General features: G+C 42.0%; 1 protein-coding gene across 5 annotated transcripts in view; it reads right to left on the reverse strand.

Annotated features, from left to right (window-relative positions):
* Positions 1-11,308: 11,308 nt before the first annotated feature.
* The window catches only part of RPS6KA6 (ribosomal protein S6 kinase A6), a 43,748-nt gene continuing 32,130 nt past the window's right edge, over positions 11,309-22,926 (reverse strand). For all 5 annotated transcript variants that reach the window (XM_080365227.1, XM_080365226.1, XM_080365229.1 and 2 more), the window contains 6 exons: positions 22,542-22,700; positions 21,930-22,091; positions 21,451-21,527; positions 19,621-19,738; positions 17,562-17,702; positions 11,309-16,626 (listed from right to left, as the gene is read on the reverse strand). In XM_080365227.1, the coding sequence (XP_080221353.1) occupies positions 16,501-16,626; positions 17,562-17,702; positions 19,621-19,738; positions 21,451-21,527; positions 21,930-22,091; positions 22,542-22,700 (783 nt within the window). In that variant the 3' untranslated portion in view covers positions 11,309-16,500. The remainder of the gene's footprint in view (positions 16,627-17,561; positions 17,703-19,620; positions 19,739-21,450; positions 21,528-21,929; positions 22,092-22,541; positions 22,701-22,926) is intronic.

Here is a 22,926-nt window from a genome sequence, read left to right on the forward strand (position 1 = left end):
ACTACTAGGTATTTCTGTTTTGCACTAACCCCAGAGTTTCATGTGACCAAAACCAAGTGACAATGCTCACCAGCCAAGATCCAGGATGTCCATTAGCGAAGAAACATCTTTGAGGCTGGGGGCCACGTGTTTTGGTTCAGTTGGGTCCTGGGGATTTTTCCTCTGCAGACTAGTGCGTATCAGAACCCATATTGGAGGCCACCAAACCGAGTTCTCACATAGAGAAATTTTCACGCTGTTTTTCTCCCGGTATTAAAAGTATATTTGTCTTACCTCTAAAAAACTAATCATACACGAAGCTGACCTCACCTAATCAAAATTAAGAAAAAGTGCATTGAATATTTGCTTTATAAATATCCCAAAATCTCAGACACCCCAACTGACTTCCATATTTTATTGTAAAGGGAAAAGAAACTTGTGTGTCCTGGCTGATCTGCGCCAAAATCCAGCCTCACTGTAGCTCCATATTGAGGATTTTTTTCCTAGGAAAGCATCTCAAGTACAACCATTTCTTTTCAAAGCGTTGACAAACATTTCTATGGCTCCTGACTTACAGCGGTGGAAGGTCACCAGCTCAGTTCACACTATTCGGGTCTCTTTTCCACAGACGAAAGGTCTCACTGAGCAACTCAGTTTGGAGACAATGATCCATGAAGAGACTCATGGCTTTCCTAGAAAATAGTCTGTCTAAATCATTTAAGCAGGATAACGCCTTCTTCCTTCGTGGAAAAAAGTGTCTTTCACGGCCTGTCTTATCTTTGTTATGAAAAAAAAAATGCCTTTCATTCAAGTTGCAGTACAATGATCTCGTCCTACCAGTACTAGACATTCCCTCTCTCTGAGTCCATGTCTCCTAGCATTGGGTCTCCAGCATGAATAATCGCTCTGCACAGGCCTGGCAATGGGCAGAGTGCAGGTTTTCTTGACATCTCTACAACAGTCAGACTTCACCACGGCTGGCTCCGTTCCCTCCTGGCGGCGCGCGAGCCCGACGCAGGAAGTGGTGCGTGTAGGCGTAGGTACTAAGGGAGCAGAGGTTCGCAAGGCGGCAGCACACAAGCCTAGAGTGGGCACTTCTGCCAGGATCCCCCTGTTGATCAGCAGTGAAGCTCTGACAAGTGACTTCAAAATACCCTCAGCTGCCCAACATCTGGGTGCCCTCCCATCTGTCCGACCTCTGGCCACCTCCGTACGCCCACAAAGCCCCCGTCTGCATGGACCAGACTGGCTGGCTGTCACTCCCTCTGTGGCTGCATCCATCTCCTCTTCGATCCCTAAAACTATCCCATGTGTTCAGCTTTATGTCCCTCCTCCAAGACTAGGTAGAAAAAGAAGCCATTTTTAGCAGAGCTAATTAAAGGGAGAACGAAAGTCGTTGATTAAAGATAATAAATGAACACAAGCTTTTAGGTCAGTTGAAATGAGCGTATGTAATTCCCAATATACTTACAATACAACCCACAAGGGTTCACACCTCCAAACCACCAGGTAACGTATCTACAAAGAGGGGCGTGCAGGATCCTTGGTATTTTGACACCTGAAATCTTTAAACTGAAGAGAATTTGTATGTAGGTATCAGCTCGAGTACAACCAGAGGCCAGCACCTGCCATAGCAGTCAGCATCATCTCAGGATCGACCATCCCTCTGGCCTTAAAGCTCAGCATATGCAAGTATTACAGTGTCGAGACGCTAAAATAATAATAATAAAAAAAAAACAACCAGCACTTTTCTCAGTAAACCAGCAACCTGCATCATGGCAAGCCACAGGAAAGTCTTTTTTTCAGGGCTAGACTGCAGCAAAACAAAAACTTTCTGCCTGCTGAAAACAAACCTCCCGGGTGAGCATCTGTCTCCACTCATGTTCTCAGTCTCTACAATATACTCAGTTATTTGCTTTGTTTTCATGATATTTAGGATTAAGTTATAACATTTCCAGATATTTCCCCATAGACATTTTCTTAAATAGCCTATGTTGAAATAGTAATAATCCTTTGGATGGTCCAGCTGATTGTTCACCTTCTTTTCACTAGGGTAGGTCTGTAAATTAGATCTCTCTTCTCCAAAGTTTTCTTGGATGAATGGTTTCATTAATAAGAAAAGAAACAGAAATCAATTCAAGCATTCAAAAGGCTCCAAAGAAAAATAATTTCAAAGTAAAAAGAACTTTGGAAATTTCAAAGCCCAAAGACAAAAAAGTCTTTATCTCTTTCTGTAAATCCTAGCTTAAACATAAGGGAAAAAAATACAGGACGTTAAAGAAACTTGCCGAGAAATGCAAAATTTCACAGTTAGATAGCCTGATTTTCTAGCGTTTCTTTCCTGATGACACCTTTTTATGATAACTTTATCCTTTAAGCCATTAAGAAATTTTGTTTGATGTTTTATTTTAGATTTTCCTTTCTAGTTTTATCCAAGTACTAGGTTGCGTTGTTTTTTTTTTTTTTAATCTCTACATCTCAAATAATACTTCTCTCCCCCTGATGCTCACATCTTTGGAAAACAGCAGGGACACCTTTGTCAGACTTCCAGCCTCGCTGAGCATCTACACTTCTGGTTCTCAAAGGTTTTGTGTCTTCTACTGAGGAGGAATGGGGGCTCTAAGGCATAAACCCAACCCCTGCTAAGAGGTAACTCCTTGTAGAAGAGACATTAGGATGTACACGCACATGTGTGCGTTTCTGCATTCTCAGGAAAGGAAAATTTGGAGGGAATTTGTATTTTATTGTCCCCACTGATGAGCAGGACCTTCCCATAACAAGATCTGCAAGCAAACACGCTGAATAGTCTACAAAGTGTCACTGGCAGCAAATCATCCTATTCTTAGCTCCGTATAATTTGTAAGGACATTTGAAGGCATGTGCTAGGGCATAAATCATTTACAGTACACAATTGATTCATGTGAAATTTCAGTTAGTTCACTCTGAACTCCAAACAATTACCACTGTGGTGATTTTATAAAATGTCTCTTCCCTTGGGAAGAAAGCATCTAAATCAAGCTCGGTTTCAAACCACAAAAATTAATGATAGGTATGCTCATCTCAACGTGCAGGAAGCTGTGCACATAAATCCCCACGTCACGATGAGGCTCATATAATTTTAAGCATTACACAAGCCCCAGATTCAAAGTTTAAATTAAAAGCTCACCTAGACTACAAAAATCTCTACATTCTCACAGCTATTTATTTTCACTTAAAATAACCCAAACGCATTAAAATGGTCAGAAAAATAGGGGCTTATAAAATCACGTATCCTTGATGTTGTACTATTCCAACTGGTTACACCGATTTTTATTAGGGTAATCTGCTCTTTCCACAGCCAGCTGTGGTTCAGAGGAAGGTGGCACCCGCTTCTGTATCACCGCCTTATCTGAAGGGTACCACAAAAGGGTTGGGGACTCGTAGAAGTAAACAGTGTCACAAAAAGTCCCAGCAGGTCACCAATGCCGGGCGATGGAACAGGGCAGGGTGACAGAGCATGCCACCCTCAGCAACAGCCTCCCAAAAGCGGGGTACCCCCGAAAGGCAAAGCAGGCTGAAGCTGGGCACACAGACCCACCTGTCCGCAGCCAAAGGGGGAGGAATCAGTTGTCTTTTCCCAGTTACAGCTTTCTCCAGACCATAAACCAGTAGCACAGAGATCACCTGCAGGACACAAAGCCGCCTCAGCGCCAGGCTGAGCTCCGCTGGGCTGTGCCCTGGGCGCTGCTATCGGAGATTGAACGGAATAGGGTTCGCTGCAGGAGAGGGTGACAGCTTAGCTGACATTCAGCCAAAAATGTATTTTTAAGTCAGGAAAGAATGTTTAAAGGTTGTTATATTATTTACAACAGTATACATGCATTACAGTCATTAGCAATACACGACTTGCTATGTGTTTAGAGCACATAAAATTTTTTTAGAATGAACATTTTTTTCCCTGATTGACTTCAAAAGCTACAAGAACATTTTAATCATCCAAATATGTCTAGACCTGAGTGTCATGTGCAAGTTAAAATGGCTTTTTTCTATGCCTGTCATTGTCTTCTAACATTCAGATATTGCAAATTTTCATTTAATGCAACAGCCAGGGATGATTTTTTTTTTCCGGTGTCCCCAAAGCCGTGCCAGCCAGGGACAAAGCCCCGATCAAAGCCATCAGAGTTATGTGTCTCTAAAGTTACTGTGAGCATTTAAAAGGGTCAGTGTCCTTCCCTGATTTAAAATCAAGCTCAAAACACACGGGTGTCCCAGGACCATGGGAGGGGAGCGGGTCCTCCTGCCCAGCACGAAGGGGAAAGGCTGTTGGCCGATGTGAGCAGCCTAGGGACATTCAATAACAATAAACAAACAATATTCCAGAACCAGATCACCCTGAGACCTCAAATGGTCAAAGAGCCTCCACCACACCAGCGTTTCCATGCCAGGGGCTGCCTCGGTGGGGGCACACTGGCACTAGCCACCCCCTGCAGCCACCTGTGGCCATTGGCACTGAGCCTGTGGCCATCCCAGCCCCAGCCTGGCCAACAGCACCCGCTGGTTTTCACCATTGAGCAAAAAAAGCCACCTCCCTGCCTGGAAATCACCTTGCTGAAGGAAGGATTTGCCAACATGACCTTTCCCAAGTTACAATGGAGTCACCCACTTAGGGCCAGCATCCTTACGATAGCTGAGGCTCAGCCCCTGCAAGGAGGGACCTCTCAAAACACCGGGCACCCAGAGGGGCACAGGCACAGCTCTGCACCCTTGGCAAGGTGGCTTCTGCCAAATGATGGGATTTGACTGAAAGGATGATTTAAAATTTGTCTTTCTCTGCAGGTGAGCCTTGCCAATGATGGTGGTACCTGGGCAGGAGGGGGCCTGGGCACCCCCGTGACGCATCCCCTGATCACCCTCCCCAGGGGATGGCATCCAAGGGAGCCCCAAATGTCAGCACTGATGGAACACTGCTCCTCCCCAGCACCAGCCTGCAGCAAAACATCCCGTCTTGCTTATTTATACCAAGGATGGAGGAGCTGGTTTAATTGGTAAATCTGCAGCTCCAGGGGTTGCTGTGCCATGGGTGTAGAGGGTGTTCCAGCATCATGGGAGGGGGGCCCCAGCACCAGCAAAGCTTAATATTAAGGATGTAATCTGTAAAGAAGAGCTCAAAATCATGGATAAGCCCTCACCTAAGCGTTAACATCATTAGAAAAGGGGTTTTTTAGAACAACGTTTTACAGCCTGGGGCCAAATGGGTCCGTAAATTCCTGTAGAGTGAAACCTTCCCCAGCACTGTCACCAGTCCCCCGAGGATGGCACTGCTCGAACCGTGCAGCATCAGGCAGAAGTTTCCCAAAGAGCATATTTCTGCTTCAGAGCTATTTTCTAGAGCCGTTTTCAGTATTTAAAAAAATTATCTTTTTGTCTGGGGTGGGGGGGTGGGGGAAAGGTAATCACGTCCCAGCTGGAAAGAAGCATCACAACAAGGATATTCCAGAGATCAAGAGGAAGCTGGTCTGACTCAAGCCAAAACAAACTACAGAGTGAGCCCCAAAGGACAAACGATGCTACAGTACAGCTTTGCAGGCAGCACCACGAGGAGATGATGCGGAGGAAGCACTGCTCTCCCCTGTCTTTACTTTAACAAATGAACTTTGTATTATAGGAAAGGTTTTGCCAAATGCTAGGAGGCTCAGGAACATCCCAGATCCAGGCGAAGACTGGGAACTAGATCACGTAACTACTACCGAGCAAGTGCTGATAATTAAATCCAACCTCACCACTCAGGCCCAACTCGTGCCCTGCAGCACGGTGACCTGCAAGAAGCAGCAGCAGATCAGGCAGCCAGCACTGGCACGGGTCACCCAAAAGGGACTCGAATTATCACAGGTCACGTATTTTAAAAGGAACGGTTGGGTGACTGGTACCTGATAGCTTACACCTTAAGTCACTTAGTTGCTTCTGTGTGTTAAGCCCCAGTTAATTTCCCCACATCTGTGACCAACCCCTTGTACAAACGCACCGTATTTAACCCAGACCGGTCCTCAGATCGCTGCTCTTTTACCAGCAACCATCTGTGTGTCTCCTCCAGAGGGAATTTCTTGTCCTGCCTTCTAGGGGAAGGAAGAAAGAAAAAAAAAAAAGGATGCTTATGATTGTTTTTTATTTATTTTGCAACATTTTTCTTTCAGTCTCATCACTAGTATCATTTTATCGACTCTTTACTTGACAACACTGAACCAGGGCAGGATGCAGGGGATGCTCATGATGGAGTAGAGCCCAACCCTGCACAGCACGAGGAGCTGGAGCCTCCCCACCCCAGCCATGCCACAGCAAAGGGAAAACAAGTTGTGATTTAGTCAGTTAATCAAAACTTCAATTGATCCACTTTGTATTTTCTTTCTCTTTACTTTTCAGCAATTTAAGACAATTTTTTTAATTAAATACAAAGGCCTTTCCACATTTCAGAAAATTAATCACTTTTGGCATTTATTAGTTATTAATTTCTGTTTAAAAAACGTTTTATAATTCATTAAAGTACCTCAAAAATTAAATTCTTAACAGCTCTAGGCCTGAAATATATTTAAGTAAGAAAATTAAGCACAGTAATAAATAGGGAAGAATTCTGAAATATTAATTTGGCCTGTAGCATTTCAAATGTTTATTTGCAATAATTAATTTGAAACTAAGTTTACTTTGCCTTTGTCAGTAGTTTGCTGGGAACTTTCAGGTATGTTACTAATTTCCTCAGATTTGTCCTTCTGGTGGCACATTCCATCGCTGACAACCACTGCCAGCGCATTTAAATTAATTCTTCCAGTCTGATCACTTTCTGTAAGGCACAGAGAATGAGGAAGCCCGCTGAGGGATACTGGCGCAGGGAGGATTCGCTAACGGGAGCTGAGGGTTAACACCGCCGAGCCCCAGCAGTGACCAAAAGCACCTCTTTTAAGACTGGCACAAGCAATAACACAGTCAGTGGCAGAAGTAAGTGTATGTGCCCCCCTTTATATATAGAGGCTGCCTCTGATATAAATAAGTTTAAATTAAGGAATAAGAAATCCCAAACACCTAAGAAAAGCCTCAACTGGCGAGTTACCGCAATTCCCCCCATACCCACCAGCACTTAAGGACCCAGGGCAGCGGTGCCTCGTCACCGCACCACATCGTGCGCTCTTTAACTTGGCAAGGCAAGCTCTGAAATAGTTTTTATTCCTAGATTATCATTTTACTAGCAGGATTTAATGAGAGCTTTTCTATTGTAGAATTTACTCCAGATGCTGAACCCTGGAGTATCATAGCACGTTACATTGCAATGAGTTCCCCAATCAAAATAGCAAACACGTGCAAAGTTGCATGTATGAGCGTACAGGTGTTTGTCACTTTTGCTAAAGGAGAGTGCAATAGCTTTGAAAAAATCACTGCAGATATACACCTGATCCCTATTACAACCTCAAAATATTTCTGTTTATCTAAAAAATGTGTATTATATGTATTTTGTGGATTTTGAGATTTTTGCTCTAGATCAGAAGTTTCCAAATTTGCCTCTTTTGCTATTCCTAGATCAGAAGCTTTTGTATTGGGCTGCACCGATTGCACCTGCTGAGGAAGGACTGACCAAGTGTTAGAAGAGAGGAGTTCCACACCCAAGTATCACCCAAACATTTCCACATACGGTGTCTGTGTGGGACCCCTGCCCTCCCCACTGCCACCCTGGCCACGCACACATCACTCTTCTGCTCATCCCTCCCCAGCACGGCTAATATTGGGAAATCCTCGCCACGGGGCTGTGGGCTCTGCATCCCTGGGGATGCTCCCAAGTTGCTGCAGAGCCTGTGGTGGGCAGGCAGCTGCCTGCACCTGCCTATGCTCCCTTGGGCCCATTGTGGCGCAGAGTGACAGGAGCAGGAGGTGTTCCTGGGGCATGAACACCGAAGCGATGCCACAGCTGGGGGAACACCAAACTGTTCTCAGCAATGCAGCTGCAGGTTAAAAAAAACAGTAAAACCATAAAAAAAACCCACCACAATAAAAATAACAATGAAAACAATAATAAATATAACAGCAAATAATAAAACCAAGGATAAATAATAAACATAAACCCGATAAAGATAACAACATAATAAAAATAAAAAGGTAAAAAATGATATAGATAAGAAAAATACTAATAAATCAGTATAATGGGGATAACGGCATGCAGCAGAACCCCGCACCGCCCTCCCCCGCGTGCCCTCCAGCCTTAACGGGGCTCACACGAGGCCCGCTGCGGGGCACCGCGGGGCGCTGGCTCCCCCTCCTGGGCGAAGCGGGGAGCGCAGGCACTGGCAGGCACGGCACGGCCCCGGTTGCCCGCAGCCCCCCGGGGGGAGCAGCGGAGCCCCCCGCCCCCGCTCAGCGCCCGGCAGCGGCCCCTGCGGCTCCCTTGGAGCCCCCCCAAGCCGCAGCGCTCGCAGCACAGCCGGCAGGCGCAGGGCCAGTTGCAATCTCCCCACCCCCCACCCCCCCTCCCGGACCTTTGCAATTAAAAGCAAACGACCCCCCCAGGCCAAGCATCCCCCGCCCCCGGGGGCTGACAGCCGCGAGGGCCAGGGACGCGCCTGCCCGGGGCCGCGGGGCGGCTTTGGGGCGCTGAGCTGTCCGGCTGAGGTGCTGCGGCGGCGCCGAAAGAGCCCCCGAGAGCAGGCGGGGCCCTGGCGACAGGGGCAGAGGGAGCCAGGGAGGAGCTGCGGGGTGCCCCGGCCCGGCAGGGTAAAACCGTCCTTCAAGGCTGTGGAGCAGAGCAAGAAGAAAAGGGAGCCACAACTGCGGCAAAAGTTTCCTTGCATGTCTTTCCAGAGGCATACAAGAAGCCCCAGCCCCTTTCTTCCAGAGAAAATCCCCACTTCTGGGGAATAAACATTAATCAGAAATTAAATAGAGTTAAATCCACATGTTGGCAAGTGTACCAGCAGCCACCACTGCCTCTCACGGGTGGGTGCTAGTGCCGGGGCAAGGAGGCAGCACCCCAGGCAGCCCCGCGTCTCGGCCCTGGCCCCATAAAGACCAGGAGGAACCTGGAACGGGGTTTCTGCCAAGATGGGTGTATCATTAAACTGCGGAGTCAATCCTTACCTCCTGCCCTGCATCCTCGAGGGCTGTCACCAAAGCGGTTATGCTGAAGAACCACGGTCTGGTGCCCCCAGTGTCACCATTCCTCGTGCCCAGCACTGTAATACGCCGTGACACGACCAACGACGTGAACTCCATCTGGTGACCACCTCTGGAAAGCTACTCAGCTAAAGGAAGCATATTTTAAGTATCTTTGAGAGCATTTTCTTCACCTCAAAACACTTTCCGTGCTGTACAAGCACAGAAGACAGACACGGGAAGGTGCATCTTACAGCCATAAAGCCTCGGAGATCAATCATGGGGAAAACAGCCTCCAAGAACATTCCCTGGGAAAGCGAAACGAGCAGGATGCAATTAAGGCACATTCTGTAGTCTCCTTCCCAACATGGGGCTTCTCCCTGTCCCCAGTTCCTGAAAACATTCACTGGCATCCGATGAGTAAGGCTGGTTGGCTCTCAATCCACGCCTTGCCTCTTCTCCCACCAGCCACATCTTCATCAAGCCTACAGGAACTCGCTACCTGAGACTTTGGGGCTTTTGTTGTTTTAAAATTATTTTAATCCTTTTGTTCAATTTGGTTACTCTTTCCTGCCTGCCTTCACTGAAATGGGGGAAACTCACCATCATCTTGAAACTTTTTGACGTTACCTCCTATATGGCTTCAGTTGCCCACTCCTCCGCAGCCCAAGGCATGGCTTTGCCGTTTGCTCTCCTGCAGTGGGAGGAGGCCCCAGGACCACCACCACCACCGCCGCTCTGCCAAGCCCCAGCCCAACATCCAGAGCCCCCGACACGCCGTGGGTGGGCTGGCACTGCTGGGCATGGCCACAGCTCCTGCCACAGAGATTGGCCCCTGGTCAGCTCCTGCTTTTTCTTTCCTGTGTCACTTACCAGTTTATTAATGAAAATATTAAAAAAAACCCCACAAAACATTTCAAAGGCTGAAGCACTTGATCTTTCCCCACATTGCTGCGGGGTTTGTCTCAGGGGAGTGCAGAGCTCCCCCCCCCCGCGCTGCCAGTGCCAGACGCAGCCCCCCTGCAAAGGCTGTCCCCAGGCCAAGTGGCTCCACCAAACCAGCCCAAAAGTGCTTTTTAAAAGCAGCACCTTGTGTGAGCAAACATCCAGGAGGTGGACTTACTGCAGGGGACTGTGGAAAAACACCCCTGCTTTTAGGTTATAGATATATCTCTATATATGTATATATATTTATGTTTTAGGTTTTTAGGTTTTTAGGTTAAAGACTGACAGGGTAACTAAAAAAATAAGCTACCTGTAACCCGTTTTGCATACAAACAGCAACACTAGTTACCAAGTAGCTTAGAAGCATTTTAAACCCAGATATGGCCATTTAACATCGATGCCATTACATCAAAATCTCCTATTCTCATCCCGTGATGGGGATTATGAGCTGCATACTGAGCTGTCCTGCCACCTCGCCCTGAGGACTTCACCTGGCTTCCCAGAACGGTGCACGGAGGGGACAGAGCAGTTCGGTGACCTGCAGCGATTCACCAGCCAAAACCCCACGGCAGTGCAGTGCCAGGAGGCAACGCCGGCTACGACAGCTCCGGGAACCGGGAACTCTCCTGGCAAATGCTGGCGCAGAGCTTCGTTCTGCCCGGGCATGCAGGTCACTTGTAATGTGGTTACTCTCATTTATAATGCCAGTGCCGGTATTCCAGCATTTCCAGAGATCCACATCTTCGCAGGAAAATTACTTCCTCTTAATGGATCAAGTCAAATCTGACTAGATACCTGAAAAACATAGAAGGCAGATCTTCCCACCCTGAAGTAATACATCGATCCTATCGGTGAATGTGTGCTTTATTGAAAGTCTGGCGTAAAACACTTGACTTGCAAGTATAAATTTATAAACAGCTCTTGATGTATGTGAGATTTTTGGCAAGGTTTACCAAATAATGCAATTCACTGTTCATTTAATTTATGAATGTTTGCTTATTGTTTTTTATCAATTAAAAAAAATTAGTGAGCTTCCAAAACAGAAATGATGGATTTTTGTCAATTATAAAATATTATGAATCTGCAACCTTTTTAGTCTATTACTCAAGGAACTGCCAGCTATTTAAAACTGTACCTTTATCATTATTCACAAATTTTAACAAAAATAAATACAGTTTTGAGGTTGTCTTTGGCATGTCGTAATTCAAGGCAACAGTGCAAAGAAAAACAACATACCATACAATGCACTACTAGATTCAGCCTTACAAGGAGAAGAGAACGTAGTACAATGCAAACTTTAATGTCAATATATACAGAGCTTTAAAGAAAACATTTTTTTTAAAATTAAATGAAATAAATACAATATGATACAAAATCCACAATATGCTTAGAGAAAGAAATGACAGTTACAATATCTGATAACGGGGACCTTTTGTATAGTTTCATCTTTGAAGTACCTCAGAGAGCATGTATTTCATTGCACACTGTTTTCAGTTAATGCCCTTTCGTATATTGAGATTTATCGCCAGTCACGTGCCAGAAGAGTTTTAGCTCTAATCAGAGTATCAGTGCAAGATGCCAAAGTGCTTGGGATATTATGACAATGCAATTACTTAGCAAATGCTGCTCATAAGCCTAATGCAAAACACACAAAATGAGAACACTTCGTCCTGCAAAGGAGATCCACCTCAAGCATCTTTTCAGTTCTCACATAAACCACTCCAAAACAGGATTAAACGTTATTCAAACTCACTGCTGGTAATAAGCTATTGCCCAAATCTTAATAATTAAGAGAAAAACAATCAATTAACTATCTTTTACAGCTTTCAAGAAAGTTTGCTTTCATTACATAGGAAAATTCTCATGAAAACCAGTCACTGATTTTTTTTTTTGGGGGGACACTTGTAATTCCATAAGTTATTATCATTACTCGTCAGCTTTAGCTATACACTAAAGGTGGGGTTTTAAACAAAATCTGTATTCATTCTTCTATTCCGAAAGGAAAATGTTAGCTTATCAACAACGTAATTAGGGGGAGTAAACATGAAAAAAATAGAGTGAAGTAGGGACGAACAGTATTTGGAATGTACTTTAACTGAAGGGGTGTTAATGCAGAAGGATGGTAAGGTATGAACGACAGCGCAGGCATGTTACCAACAGGTATCAATACACACCCAAGAAAAGTTTCTGAAGTGGCTTTCGAGGAGTTTTTGTTTTTGTTTTTAAATCATATAGAGCTCCCACAGGATTACATCAGGACTATTTGGCTTCAGAAGCCTTCTGAAAACTTTGAGAAAGAAACACCTGCTCCTCCATCCCCACCCACAAATATTGGTAAACTTCTAATTCTGGATAGGACTGGGTAACTTAAGTGCTACAAATCCCGTGTTTGCATTGATGTTTTAGCCTAATTTCACTGAAACAAATCAGGATAATTACTATAGTATTGTGTAATTAATTTAACAATTCTTACAAGCTATCTCAACGTTTTAATTGGCACTCTGCCCTCAGATGTTACGAGTACTGGATGCAGCAATCTGCCACTGCAAACGACTCGTTCCCAAGTACACTGCAAGTAGCTTCCAGCTGCTGAAGTTTGCTAGAGATAATTTTTACTATTGGACATAGGAAGATTAGCTTTGGAAAATTAATTCAAGCCCAGAAGACAGAATTCAGGCTCAATATGACTGACTCGGGTGAAGTTTTGGATGCCTTCTCCGGATGCAAGGAGAACATCTGAACCATACTACAGCACAGGCCTCAGCTGGACAGGAGGCTTGGACCACCGATACCTTAGTGTCTCTGCATGGTCAAAGAGAATTTAGTAGATTCAAGCACAATGGGAAAACACACACAACATGCCAACAATGGCATTGAGACTACACCAGCCACAGAACAGTGGCTTAAACGAACCCACCAGCGGTGATGCTGTTCGGTACGGGCACTCTTCGCTGGGCACCACTGGCTGATAGCGATGCCACTGCATAGGTTTTGGATACGTAACAGGAATACAACAGAGTTCCTCGCTTTTTATCAAACTGAAGATAGAAACTGCAAATCACCAACGGGTGAAAGAACCGCAGAATGCTGTGAGCCTGCTCCAGCTGACATCTGTGGGAATCTACTCCCATCAGTGAGAACGCATCAGGCTCTGCATGCACTCAAGAACTAGCACTTACTTATAATTGCCATTACCAAACATCAGAGTAGAAGGTATTTTGCTGGCAGTAACAGAAGCCATATCAAAAGAATTATATAATTTAAGATATTCATTAGTTCTCTGGAAATTCCTCTAAATACAGAGTACATGTGCCTATTTCTTTGTAAGTATCTGTAAAAATTGTACTTATTAAAAAAATAAATCAGTAAGATCATAATTAGTCTCTAATCTTGAACTGTGTGGAGACGATAGGAAAGTGAAACAATTTAACTTTTCACTCCAGTCAAGAGCACATTCAAATTAAGCGTTCTTCAGTCTCAAACATTTAACTGATTACTCATGAGCAGACCATCCTGCTTACATACAACTGCTTAACTGAACAAAACCCAAGGTTGGGGCAGGGGGGGCAAAGATGAGAAATACACAAGAAATTTAAAAAGAAGCATCACAAAGAGTATCATCATTAAATACTATACAGTAAGAGTAAACCGCAAGTGAACTCTTTTGTATCCCTGCATAACCATAATGTTTCGAAGACCGATATGCTGAAATATTAATAGCAAGTGAACTTTTACCCCCAAATTAAGGATTAAAATTGGCATACTAGGGTACACTGGCCTGTCAGACATAACAAAGGTGTTTGTCCATGTGTTTTCCTTGTGATAAGACAACTTTGTAACGTTGCAGTCACTGAAACCTTGCTTTTTCCCCCAGGACTAGCACTTGCACTAAAGGCTAGTAATGATATAAAACCAGCAGGGATAACTTTATAGATGTTTTACATTCTTTGCTGAGAATCAGAATATCTATCTTGTTTGTGTACTCTTACCACCTTTGTGTTGCACGCCAAGAAGAACTTAAGTACCTTCAGCTGCTTACAACTGCTTTTGTGCAAAATGCTTTTAAGGTGCTTCTAAGCAAGCTAAAAGAAAATACCAATGTGAACACTGTTAAATGATTCATGAATAAAGCCATTAAAGACCAGCTGCTACCTTACGGGAAAGCTGAAGACAATTCAAATTTGATACTTCAGTTGTATTCCACGCCTCGCATCACCCTCTGTCCTCAACAGTTTTTAATGTTTCAACCCACATTATACCTTGACGGGGGGGGGGCTTTATTTCCACCACTATTTATTTTTTCTTTTCCTTAAGAGTGAATTCAAATTCTTCTGGCAGTCATTTATAAATGTACAAAAAAGTTATACTAACAGACTGTAGACAAGAGGTTTACAGGCATTCTTGCTGGCAAAGGTCTTCAGTAATGAAAAGAAGGATGAACCAGCTGCATAAGGGGCACGTTTTGTACTGAACAATAAGCTTTCCAGGAAGCAGTTGTGTTCTTTGATAAGCTTTCAAGCATTTCAAACAGGCACCTCAAAACTAGGCACAAATGGCCACTAAAGCTTCCAACACCTATCAAACACTCAAGAAATTTAGTAGGGGGTATGTTCTGCATCATACAAATAGCACACCTATGTTTCCTATATTCATTAAGTCTCAAATCTACATATATTCATACCTAACTATTTTGCCAGATAATTTCCATCTTCCCCCACCACAACAAAAGAAAGCAGCTTATCTAACAGTACTTCCAATGCCACCAAGTACTTCACAGGTATGAGCAAAAACCAGCCAGCACCCTCTGCCTTTTAAGATCTGAGTTACTACCACCGCTCTTGGCAGTTGGGCCAGAAGTCTCCCGAAAGCTTTTTTTCCTATCTCAAACAACTGATTTCTGCCATCACTGGCATCTTGTAATTGGCTACCAAAAGGTATCTGGAACAGAAAAATCAATTATGGCATATCAGCCTGAATTACATGTGAGTTTTGGTCACTTGGATTCTCTAACTGTACACAGCCAAACCACTGGTCACCAATACACTTCAGATTTTCATCCTACTATGACAATACAAACACAGTCGTGTCTACAATTTTGAAAATACTTCTAAGCTCATCATCTCTGAACGCATTAGTTCCCACTCTACTAGCAGTTAGCACTGGTTTTGAGACTGAAAACCCAAGATAATTCTGGCCCTGGAATTAATTTTCTTTCCATCACAGCATTTAGAAACAGCTGACACCTAACATCAAGTCCTAACACCAAGACAAGAAGGTGAGCGAGCACTGGCAGCAGGGTGTTGTCAGTATCTTCTCCGTAACTGTGAAATTTCTTGGTCAGAATTCCCTTATCTGGGCACACTGTAAGGCTTATTTATTTTCCCAAGCTACCCCTACAGTTAGGCAAACAGAATTTTGCATTTATGTTCTGTAATATTTGTACATGCAGCGAGAGATTCAGATAGAAGCAATGTTCTATAAAAATCAAATAAATAAAAATTAAAATCCATGTGCCAAGTTTGTTATAATAAAGTGTCAGTTTGTCTTCTATGCCAAAAAGCCTTAATATTGGGTATATTCAATGGAAAAGGCTGCCAAGGAAACAGAAACATGGCCATTGTACTAATGGATAGACAATATAGATAACAAGTAGTATTAGATTGCATGACGTTGTTTTGAAGTGGTACCAACGTTACCAGGATCCTTAATTTTGACAGTTTATACAGATACTTACTTTCTCCAGCTCGGTGCAGGACACAATACCATTTGTAGAAACAACTAGAAATGTTCATTTTTCATGTAAGAGGCCATTTGTTAATCAGCATTTCTTTTGCGTCACAAGCAATCAAATTAAGTTTAACAGGTAAAGTGCAGAATCTTACGCATCCCTTTTGTTTGTGTTTTCACATAAACTTATCAGTTACTGGCACCATGCAAACACAGACCTTCCAAATTAGCACTAATGCATTTAACACTGGCACAATACATTAGTCAGCTTCTCATAATAGTAATGAACAAGTTAAATGAATTAAGTTGAATGAATTAAGTGCCCAATTACAAAATTAAGAATTTGTCCTTCACAACAGGGTCTAGAAGGTGTGAAGGAAAGAAAACTTACACTGACACTTTATATACAACTTGGTCATTGGCAACGGTCCCCTAAACTATTTTTTAAATGAACCCAGCAAAACTATACAGAATGTGAAAGAATATTTGCAACAGATTTCTTAAAGGACAGTGTAGAGAAATCCATTATGGTGTACCTGATGTTTAAATTAACTTAACAGATACAGCCTGTAAAACAACACAGTATGAACCTGTGGATTTTTTTTCTTTTTTAAAAAAGGACTTTTACAGAATTCAAGTAGTGTAGCAGGAAACCATAGATGCCTTTTGATCACAGGTCAGGCAAAATAGAGCCACTTATTGGATTTTCCCCTTGCTTCTGTTTGCTAAGGTGTCCCAGTGGATCTATAAGTCTGTTGATGTTAGCTTTTTCATGCTCCGTCGCTGAGCTAAACTTGAGGCTGCAACAGGCTCTAACACTGGCTGAAATGTCTTGTGATTCAGTGCAGAATATGTAGCAGCCATGGCTCCCTAGAGAACAACAAAATATATAAAAGGCTGTAAGGGTCATTTTAATCAGAAAATAAAAACAATGGAATCTTAATGTCTTAACTCTATTAAAAAAAATACAGGACTTATGGCAGGTCATGCACATTCTCTAAAGTTTCTCCTGCAAAAGGAAACCCAAAAACCCACCCAACAAAACCCAAATCCATTAAAAAACGTATTGCTGAAACTGTCAGGCTTCCAAGCACAGGTGTCTGAGATTTTTCTTTCTTACGTATTTCTTTTACGTATCTGAGATGTAGGAGTAACCTTTTAATGTGGGTCAGAATTTTAGTATCTTTCAAGCTACATTAGCATCAATTTCTCAAATACAGCCACTTAAGTGACTATTTGCGTCCCGTCTTACGAAGACAACACAATTAAGACTGGCTATCACAGGTCCTTGTTTTCGAATCCGGCAAAGCTAATGAAGTCAACTTAAAAGCCACCTGCATACAGTAGAATGTTTGTGTTTCACAAGTCAGAAACACAGATTCAGAACAAACTGGTAAAATACTGGTGGGAAAACTGTGGTGTAGTTTATTAATTTATGTTAGGAAAGCACAACATGAGGCAGTCATAGAAACAAATCCCCAAAAAGTGCCTGAATAAGAATACTAGGAGACTCGTGGCAGTCTCAGTCTCAGGTAACTTACTGGTCAGGTTCCTATATGGCCAAAGCTACCTTAATCTTTGAAAACAAACACCCAGAAAAATCTCTCCCTTTATACACAAGTTAAAAAAATTAGTTTACCAATAATTTGTCTGCTCACATAACTTAAATACGTATGTACTAGGGAAAACAAAAGAAAGCTAATTTCTAAAGAAAAAAGAAATAGTTCTGTCTGTAGCTCTAAAAACAACCCAATTCATTGTGCATTCATCATTTCCAGCAACGTTCAGCCTCCAGGCGGTTTTACCTTTACTAGATGTGGTGCATCTTGCCTGTTTAGTTGATAATGTGGCAACTGGTCCCTACAGGCTATCCATGAATGTTTTAGTACTTGCTCTGCTGTATATCGCTGATGTGGATCTACATGAAGCATATGTGATAACAAGTCCTAGAGAAAAATGAAAAAACACATACTATTCAGTTAAAATAATCTTATACAGACTATAAAGCATTAATTATGGCAGCAATGAAGAAAGTACCCTGTGTGGCAGGGATTAACACAATGCAAACACACACACACACACACACACACAAAAATCAGCAGATAAATTGGATCATTCTGTGCCTTGACACTGCAGAGGTCTAAAAACAATGTGTTGTACTATTTAATCAGTTTAACAGAGCAAGCCTTTATTGTAAAGAATCTTACTGGGTTTTTTTGTGTTTCATATTTCAGTTTGTTATTAATATTTTGAGGAATAGAACACCTATTAAAACTTAGTACACAGGCTTTATGGAAGAAAGCTATTTACAAACATCTCATTCATACTACACATTTGGAGTCTGCTGACTACGTATTACAACTGAATTCATATAGTGATATATTATCAATGAATTTTTCCTTTGAGGAGCTAATGTACAGAGCAAAGCCAACAGAAATGGACACTTGTTTTTGCCAGTTTAGCAGCATTAGCAATAAGCTACTAATTACAACGTTGGTCAAAAGAAGAGCTGGGTGGGAAGGGCACAGAACAGAGAGAGCCTGAAAGAAAACAAAATATGAACAAGCTGACAGAATGTTCCCTTTGTTTTAGGCACAAAACGTTAACCATGCTTAAATATACAGAAGTGAATTACTTGTGCTAAGGCAGCATCAGCCAACAAGTATTCTGAATCACTCCTACTGAAATGAACAAACAGTGCTGTTTCAAAGGATCAGGAAAAGATTTAATATTAATGCCAAGCTTTATAAAATGTAACACTGGTGACTAAGATACCTACAGACCAGGCCAACACCAAACCCAGAGAACACATCCAGCAACTGATGAGACATCCAGCCTTAAATAAAAAGGACAGCTACATAATCAAGCTGATCAAGATTTTGGCAAGATATCCAGATATATTTGGTTGTTAAAGTACTAGTTTAATTGCTGAAAGTACTACCAATGACAAAAGATCCAATGATTTCAGCGTTGAACATTTAAGAAATCTCACTACAAAAAATTAACTTATTCATGCAAGACTGGTTAGCTACACTACTAGAATGAACAGATAATTGTAAAAACTCATCCTTCTGTTTAAGGAATCCCAAACACCAACTTTTGATCCAACAAAAATAAGGAAGAAAAAAATACTGATGATCCCAAAAGTCTACATTGGGACCTATCTTCTTTAAAATCTTTATCAGCAACTTGGGGGAAAGGATGAGAGTGCATTCTTGCCGAGTCTGCAGTGGGGCACCAAACTGGAGGTGTGGGGAAAGAGCTAATGAGTTCAAGGGCAGGGCAGGATGGAGTAACAGGCTAACCAGAGCCATACTAAATTCAGGATGGAAAAATGCAAGGTCTTGCGCTTGGAAAAGAAGAAATCGTCACCTAAGTGGGACTGACTGACTGGCTGGGGACCACCTTTGCTGAGCAAGACCAGGCCATTTTGGTAGACAGCAAACTGAACCTGAACTACCGGCGTGACCTGGCATCCAAGAAGGTTGACGTCCCTTTGTCTCCATTCCATTGGCCATGCAGACTAGACAATGAAGTAAAACAAGAGATGTTCTGGCTTGGAATCAGGAGAAGCTTTTTCTCATTACAGCAGCCAGGTGTTAGAGAAGGCTGCCCAGGAAAGCTGTTCAGTCTCCACCCTTGGAGGTTTCTGAAGTCAGACTGAATAAAGCCCTGAGCTACCTGGTCAGATCTCATAGCTGACCCTGCTCTGAGCAGGAGGTTGGACTAGACAGCCTTCATTGCAATAAAGTTTGCAGGTAATAATAGGAACTACTCTTTTAGACTAGTCTGTTCTATACAGTTCAGCAGATGTTCATCTGAACTCTACAAAAGCATAAGAACAAAACCAAAACACATTTACACCTTTGCTGCATCTGAAACAGTGTCCCAGTTGCCTCCACTTAAAGAGAATTTTCCACTGCCTATCCGTACCAGGATCTCCTCTGGAGTATCGTTAGGACCATTGGCAAATGGAGTATAGCTGTTGAAAGAAAAAAAAAGCAGAACAAAATGCACTGTTATACGTAAGGAGCTGCAAGAAATTGGTAAAAACTCATGAACCATTCTGATTAGATATCCCACTGCCAACAGAAACACACTATATACTATTAAATACATTAGCATTTCATCTTTGAAACTATATTATTTTCTTTTTCCCATAATCGTGGTTAATCAAGTAGAATAAATAGCAAATGCAAACTAAAAAGAGGTCTTAATATCTTAATAATGCATCCTAATGAGCACAGACTTCCAAGTTAAACAGAAGTGATTCATCAACACAAATTATGCTAGATTACAAAAGCATGTGAAGTAATCCAAACCTGGAACAGTAACCTAACAGAATGGCCCAATAAAGCTGGAGCAATATTGTGTTTAGGGTATGTGCATTTAATTAGACAGAGAATGAGCACAACGTACACACATCTATCATTTGTGGAAAAGCTACAACAAAATTTTCGTGATAGTTTTTTTTTTACGTGAGTGAGTTTGGGAGGCTGAAACCATATGATCATTGGGTTTGGGAGCTTGTAACAGTTCACAGGGTTTTCTGTAAATATGGCTTACTTTCTACAAATCCTAGCACGATGAGCTCAAAGTAAACGGGCAAATCTGAAAACTGATCTGAATCACTTAAATACACCTTTTAACAATGTCAAAAGTATTACGATGTTCTGGCATCTCTTATGATCATAGGCTAGCACCAAGTTAGTTTTAACTAAAACACCCAAATCTTACTCTGATTAAGGAGTTACATCATAATACCCCTTAGATTGCAAATTAGCTTGCAAACAATAATAAAGCCTAACGCATTCTATCTTAGTACTTTGAAAGCTCTGCATAGCTGAAAGATCAACCAGCACCAACAGATATTTAGGAACTATCCCAGCCAGTTAGTTCTAGTCTTCCAGTTGATGAGCTTAAGAGGAACAAAACTGGAAAGACAGGAACTCGTGCTGGACCATCCCTCCTCCACATTTTTGACCTGCCATACCTTTGTTCAGACAATGTTTCTCAAGTGTGCAGGCAAGTATACTGCCCAATATCTGCATACTTCCACTTAAATCATACAGCAATCTGAGTTTTGATGACCGCTGTCGTGGTGATGGTGATTTTACACAGAGAAGTACAAATTTATCAAGAGGAACAGTTTCCAATAGCTAGTATTTATCTATTAAGACACAAAAAATCTGCTATTTTTCCGTTAGAGCAAAATTCAGAAAAACTTTTATCATTCAGCCACTAAGCACTTCATAGCACTTAATGTTTAGTGGTTTTGAAAACTTAAGAGGTTAAAAGCCAGCATGTTCTACAACAGGGCCAGGAGTAAGCCTGTGGCAGTGGATACAAGAAGGTGGACTACAAGGGTACTAGGGTGGGAAGGACAAGAGGCAGAAGGAGATAGAAGAAAACCACCGCATACTTTCACAGACTAAACTCTCTCCTAGAAACCGGGAACCGTCTTTGGCATCCTCCATTCATGCACTGCAGAAGACAGAAGTCTACCTGAACCTACCTGTAAGATAAGCCCATTTTATGTATGCATTTATTTATAGCTTCCTGTTCCACCTCAGTGTCTTCGTCACTCTGCATTCAAATCAATGAGGTAATACCTCACAGTTTTAATGAAAGCATGGATTCATGCAGCATGCTGGAATTTTAGCCAAACAAAAAAAGATAAGAACTATTTCTCACCCTGCCAACATTGTGTAAAGAAGAACACCCAAGCTCCATATGTCACAAGCAGCATCATATCCCTGTCTCATGAGAACCTAGAAAACAAAGAGTGTTGAAGACTTTTCCTATATTAAAAAGACACCCCAAACCAACAGCACTACACAGCCTAAGGAAGGGTAAGTCAATCCCAGGATAATTTCAGAGGCTTGATTATTTCTTTTTCAATATACAGGTTACTTACAGTAACTATCTACAATATTTTTTTCCCCAGAACATCATCTCTTAAGATTCTCAACAGGCTTACATTTATTTTTGAGGGTGGATTCTGCTATTTTTAAGGCAGGTTTATTATAAACATATGCATCAGTGTTTATAAAGTATGTATAATTATATTTAAGGAGAACTAGCAGAATTATTTTTTTTAAGTACTGCTAAAAAGCTTATGTACTCGATGCATCAAAAACAGCACAGACAAAACACACGGCAGCTTAAGATACCTCTGGTGCAACAAAGTTTGCAGTGTAGCATGGAGTTAGAAGTAATCCATTTTCTCCTCGAAGCTGTTTTGCAAATCCAAAGTCACAAATTCTGATAGAATCAGCATTATTTGAATCATCCGTATATAAAATATTACTAGGTTTAAGGTCTCGATGCACTACCTTTAAACAAAGAAATTTTAAAATCCATCACTTAGAAGTTGCACGTACATTTATCTGCACACAATTTGCGATTTATAAAGGCTATTCTCTAGATTAATACAGTTATTAACATGTCTAGACAATTGTGTAACTTTCAAGTAACAAAAAATTCTAGTTCAAGTAATGTCATAAAAAAGTCTAGGGGCTCATAACACAACTAGAACTAACATAACCATTTGCCAACAAGCATAAGAGAACAAATACCTGCTGTTTCATAAACTGTAAAAGTAAAATCAAAAGGGCTTGCCAGAGTAACAGGGCAAGTTGTTTATATTATTCACCTTTGCCATAAAATACTCAAAAATCTTCTTCCCTTTTGCCATAAAAAACAAGCCAACCAAAGCATGTAACAAAAGGCATTTGTTTATTCCAAGAAATATGAAAGAAGCTATGCCAGAAGAAGTCACTCACTCCTTGGCAGTGCAGGTAGTCCACAGTCTTTGTTATAGTGTATAACACAGCGCTAGCCTCTCGTTCCGAGAAGAACTTCTGTCTGAGGATTCGATCAAGCAGCTCTCCTCCTTTCATCAGTTCAGTGACAAGGTATATGAATCTACCATCATCATACACCTGATGAGAAGTTTAACAAGTGCATACACATATGAATACACACATATCTATTAAAAAGGATCATCTACAATTACACATACTGATAAATGAAGATTACAGACTAGATTGTTCACCTGCTCACATATGAGCATAAAGCACAAACAGCAGGGACTGTCCAATTTAATTCTGCAATTCAGAGCCTTAAAGCATGAAGTATAAGACAGCTTATGTGTCATTCTGTGAGATG

The sequence above is a fragment of the Falco punctatus genome, assembly GCF_963210335.1.
Source record: "Falco punctatus genome assembly, chromosome: 15".
Classification (NCBI taxonomy): domain Eukaryota; kingdom Metazoa; phylum Chordata; class Aves; order Falconiformes; family Falconidae; genus Falco; species Falco punctatus.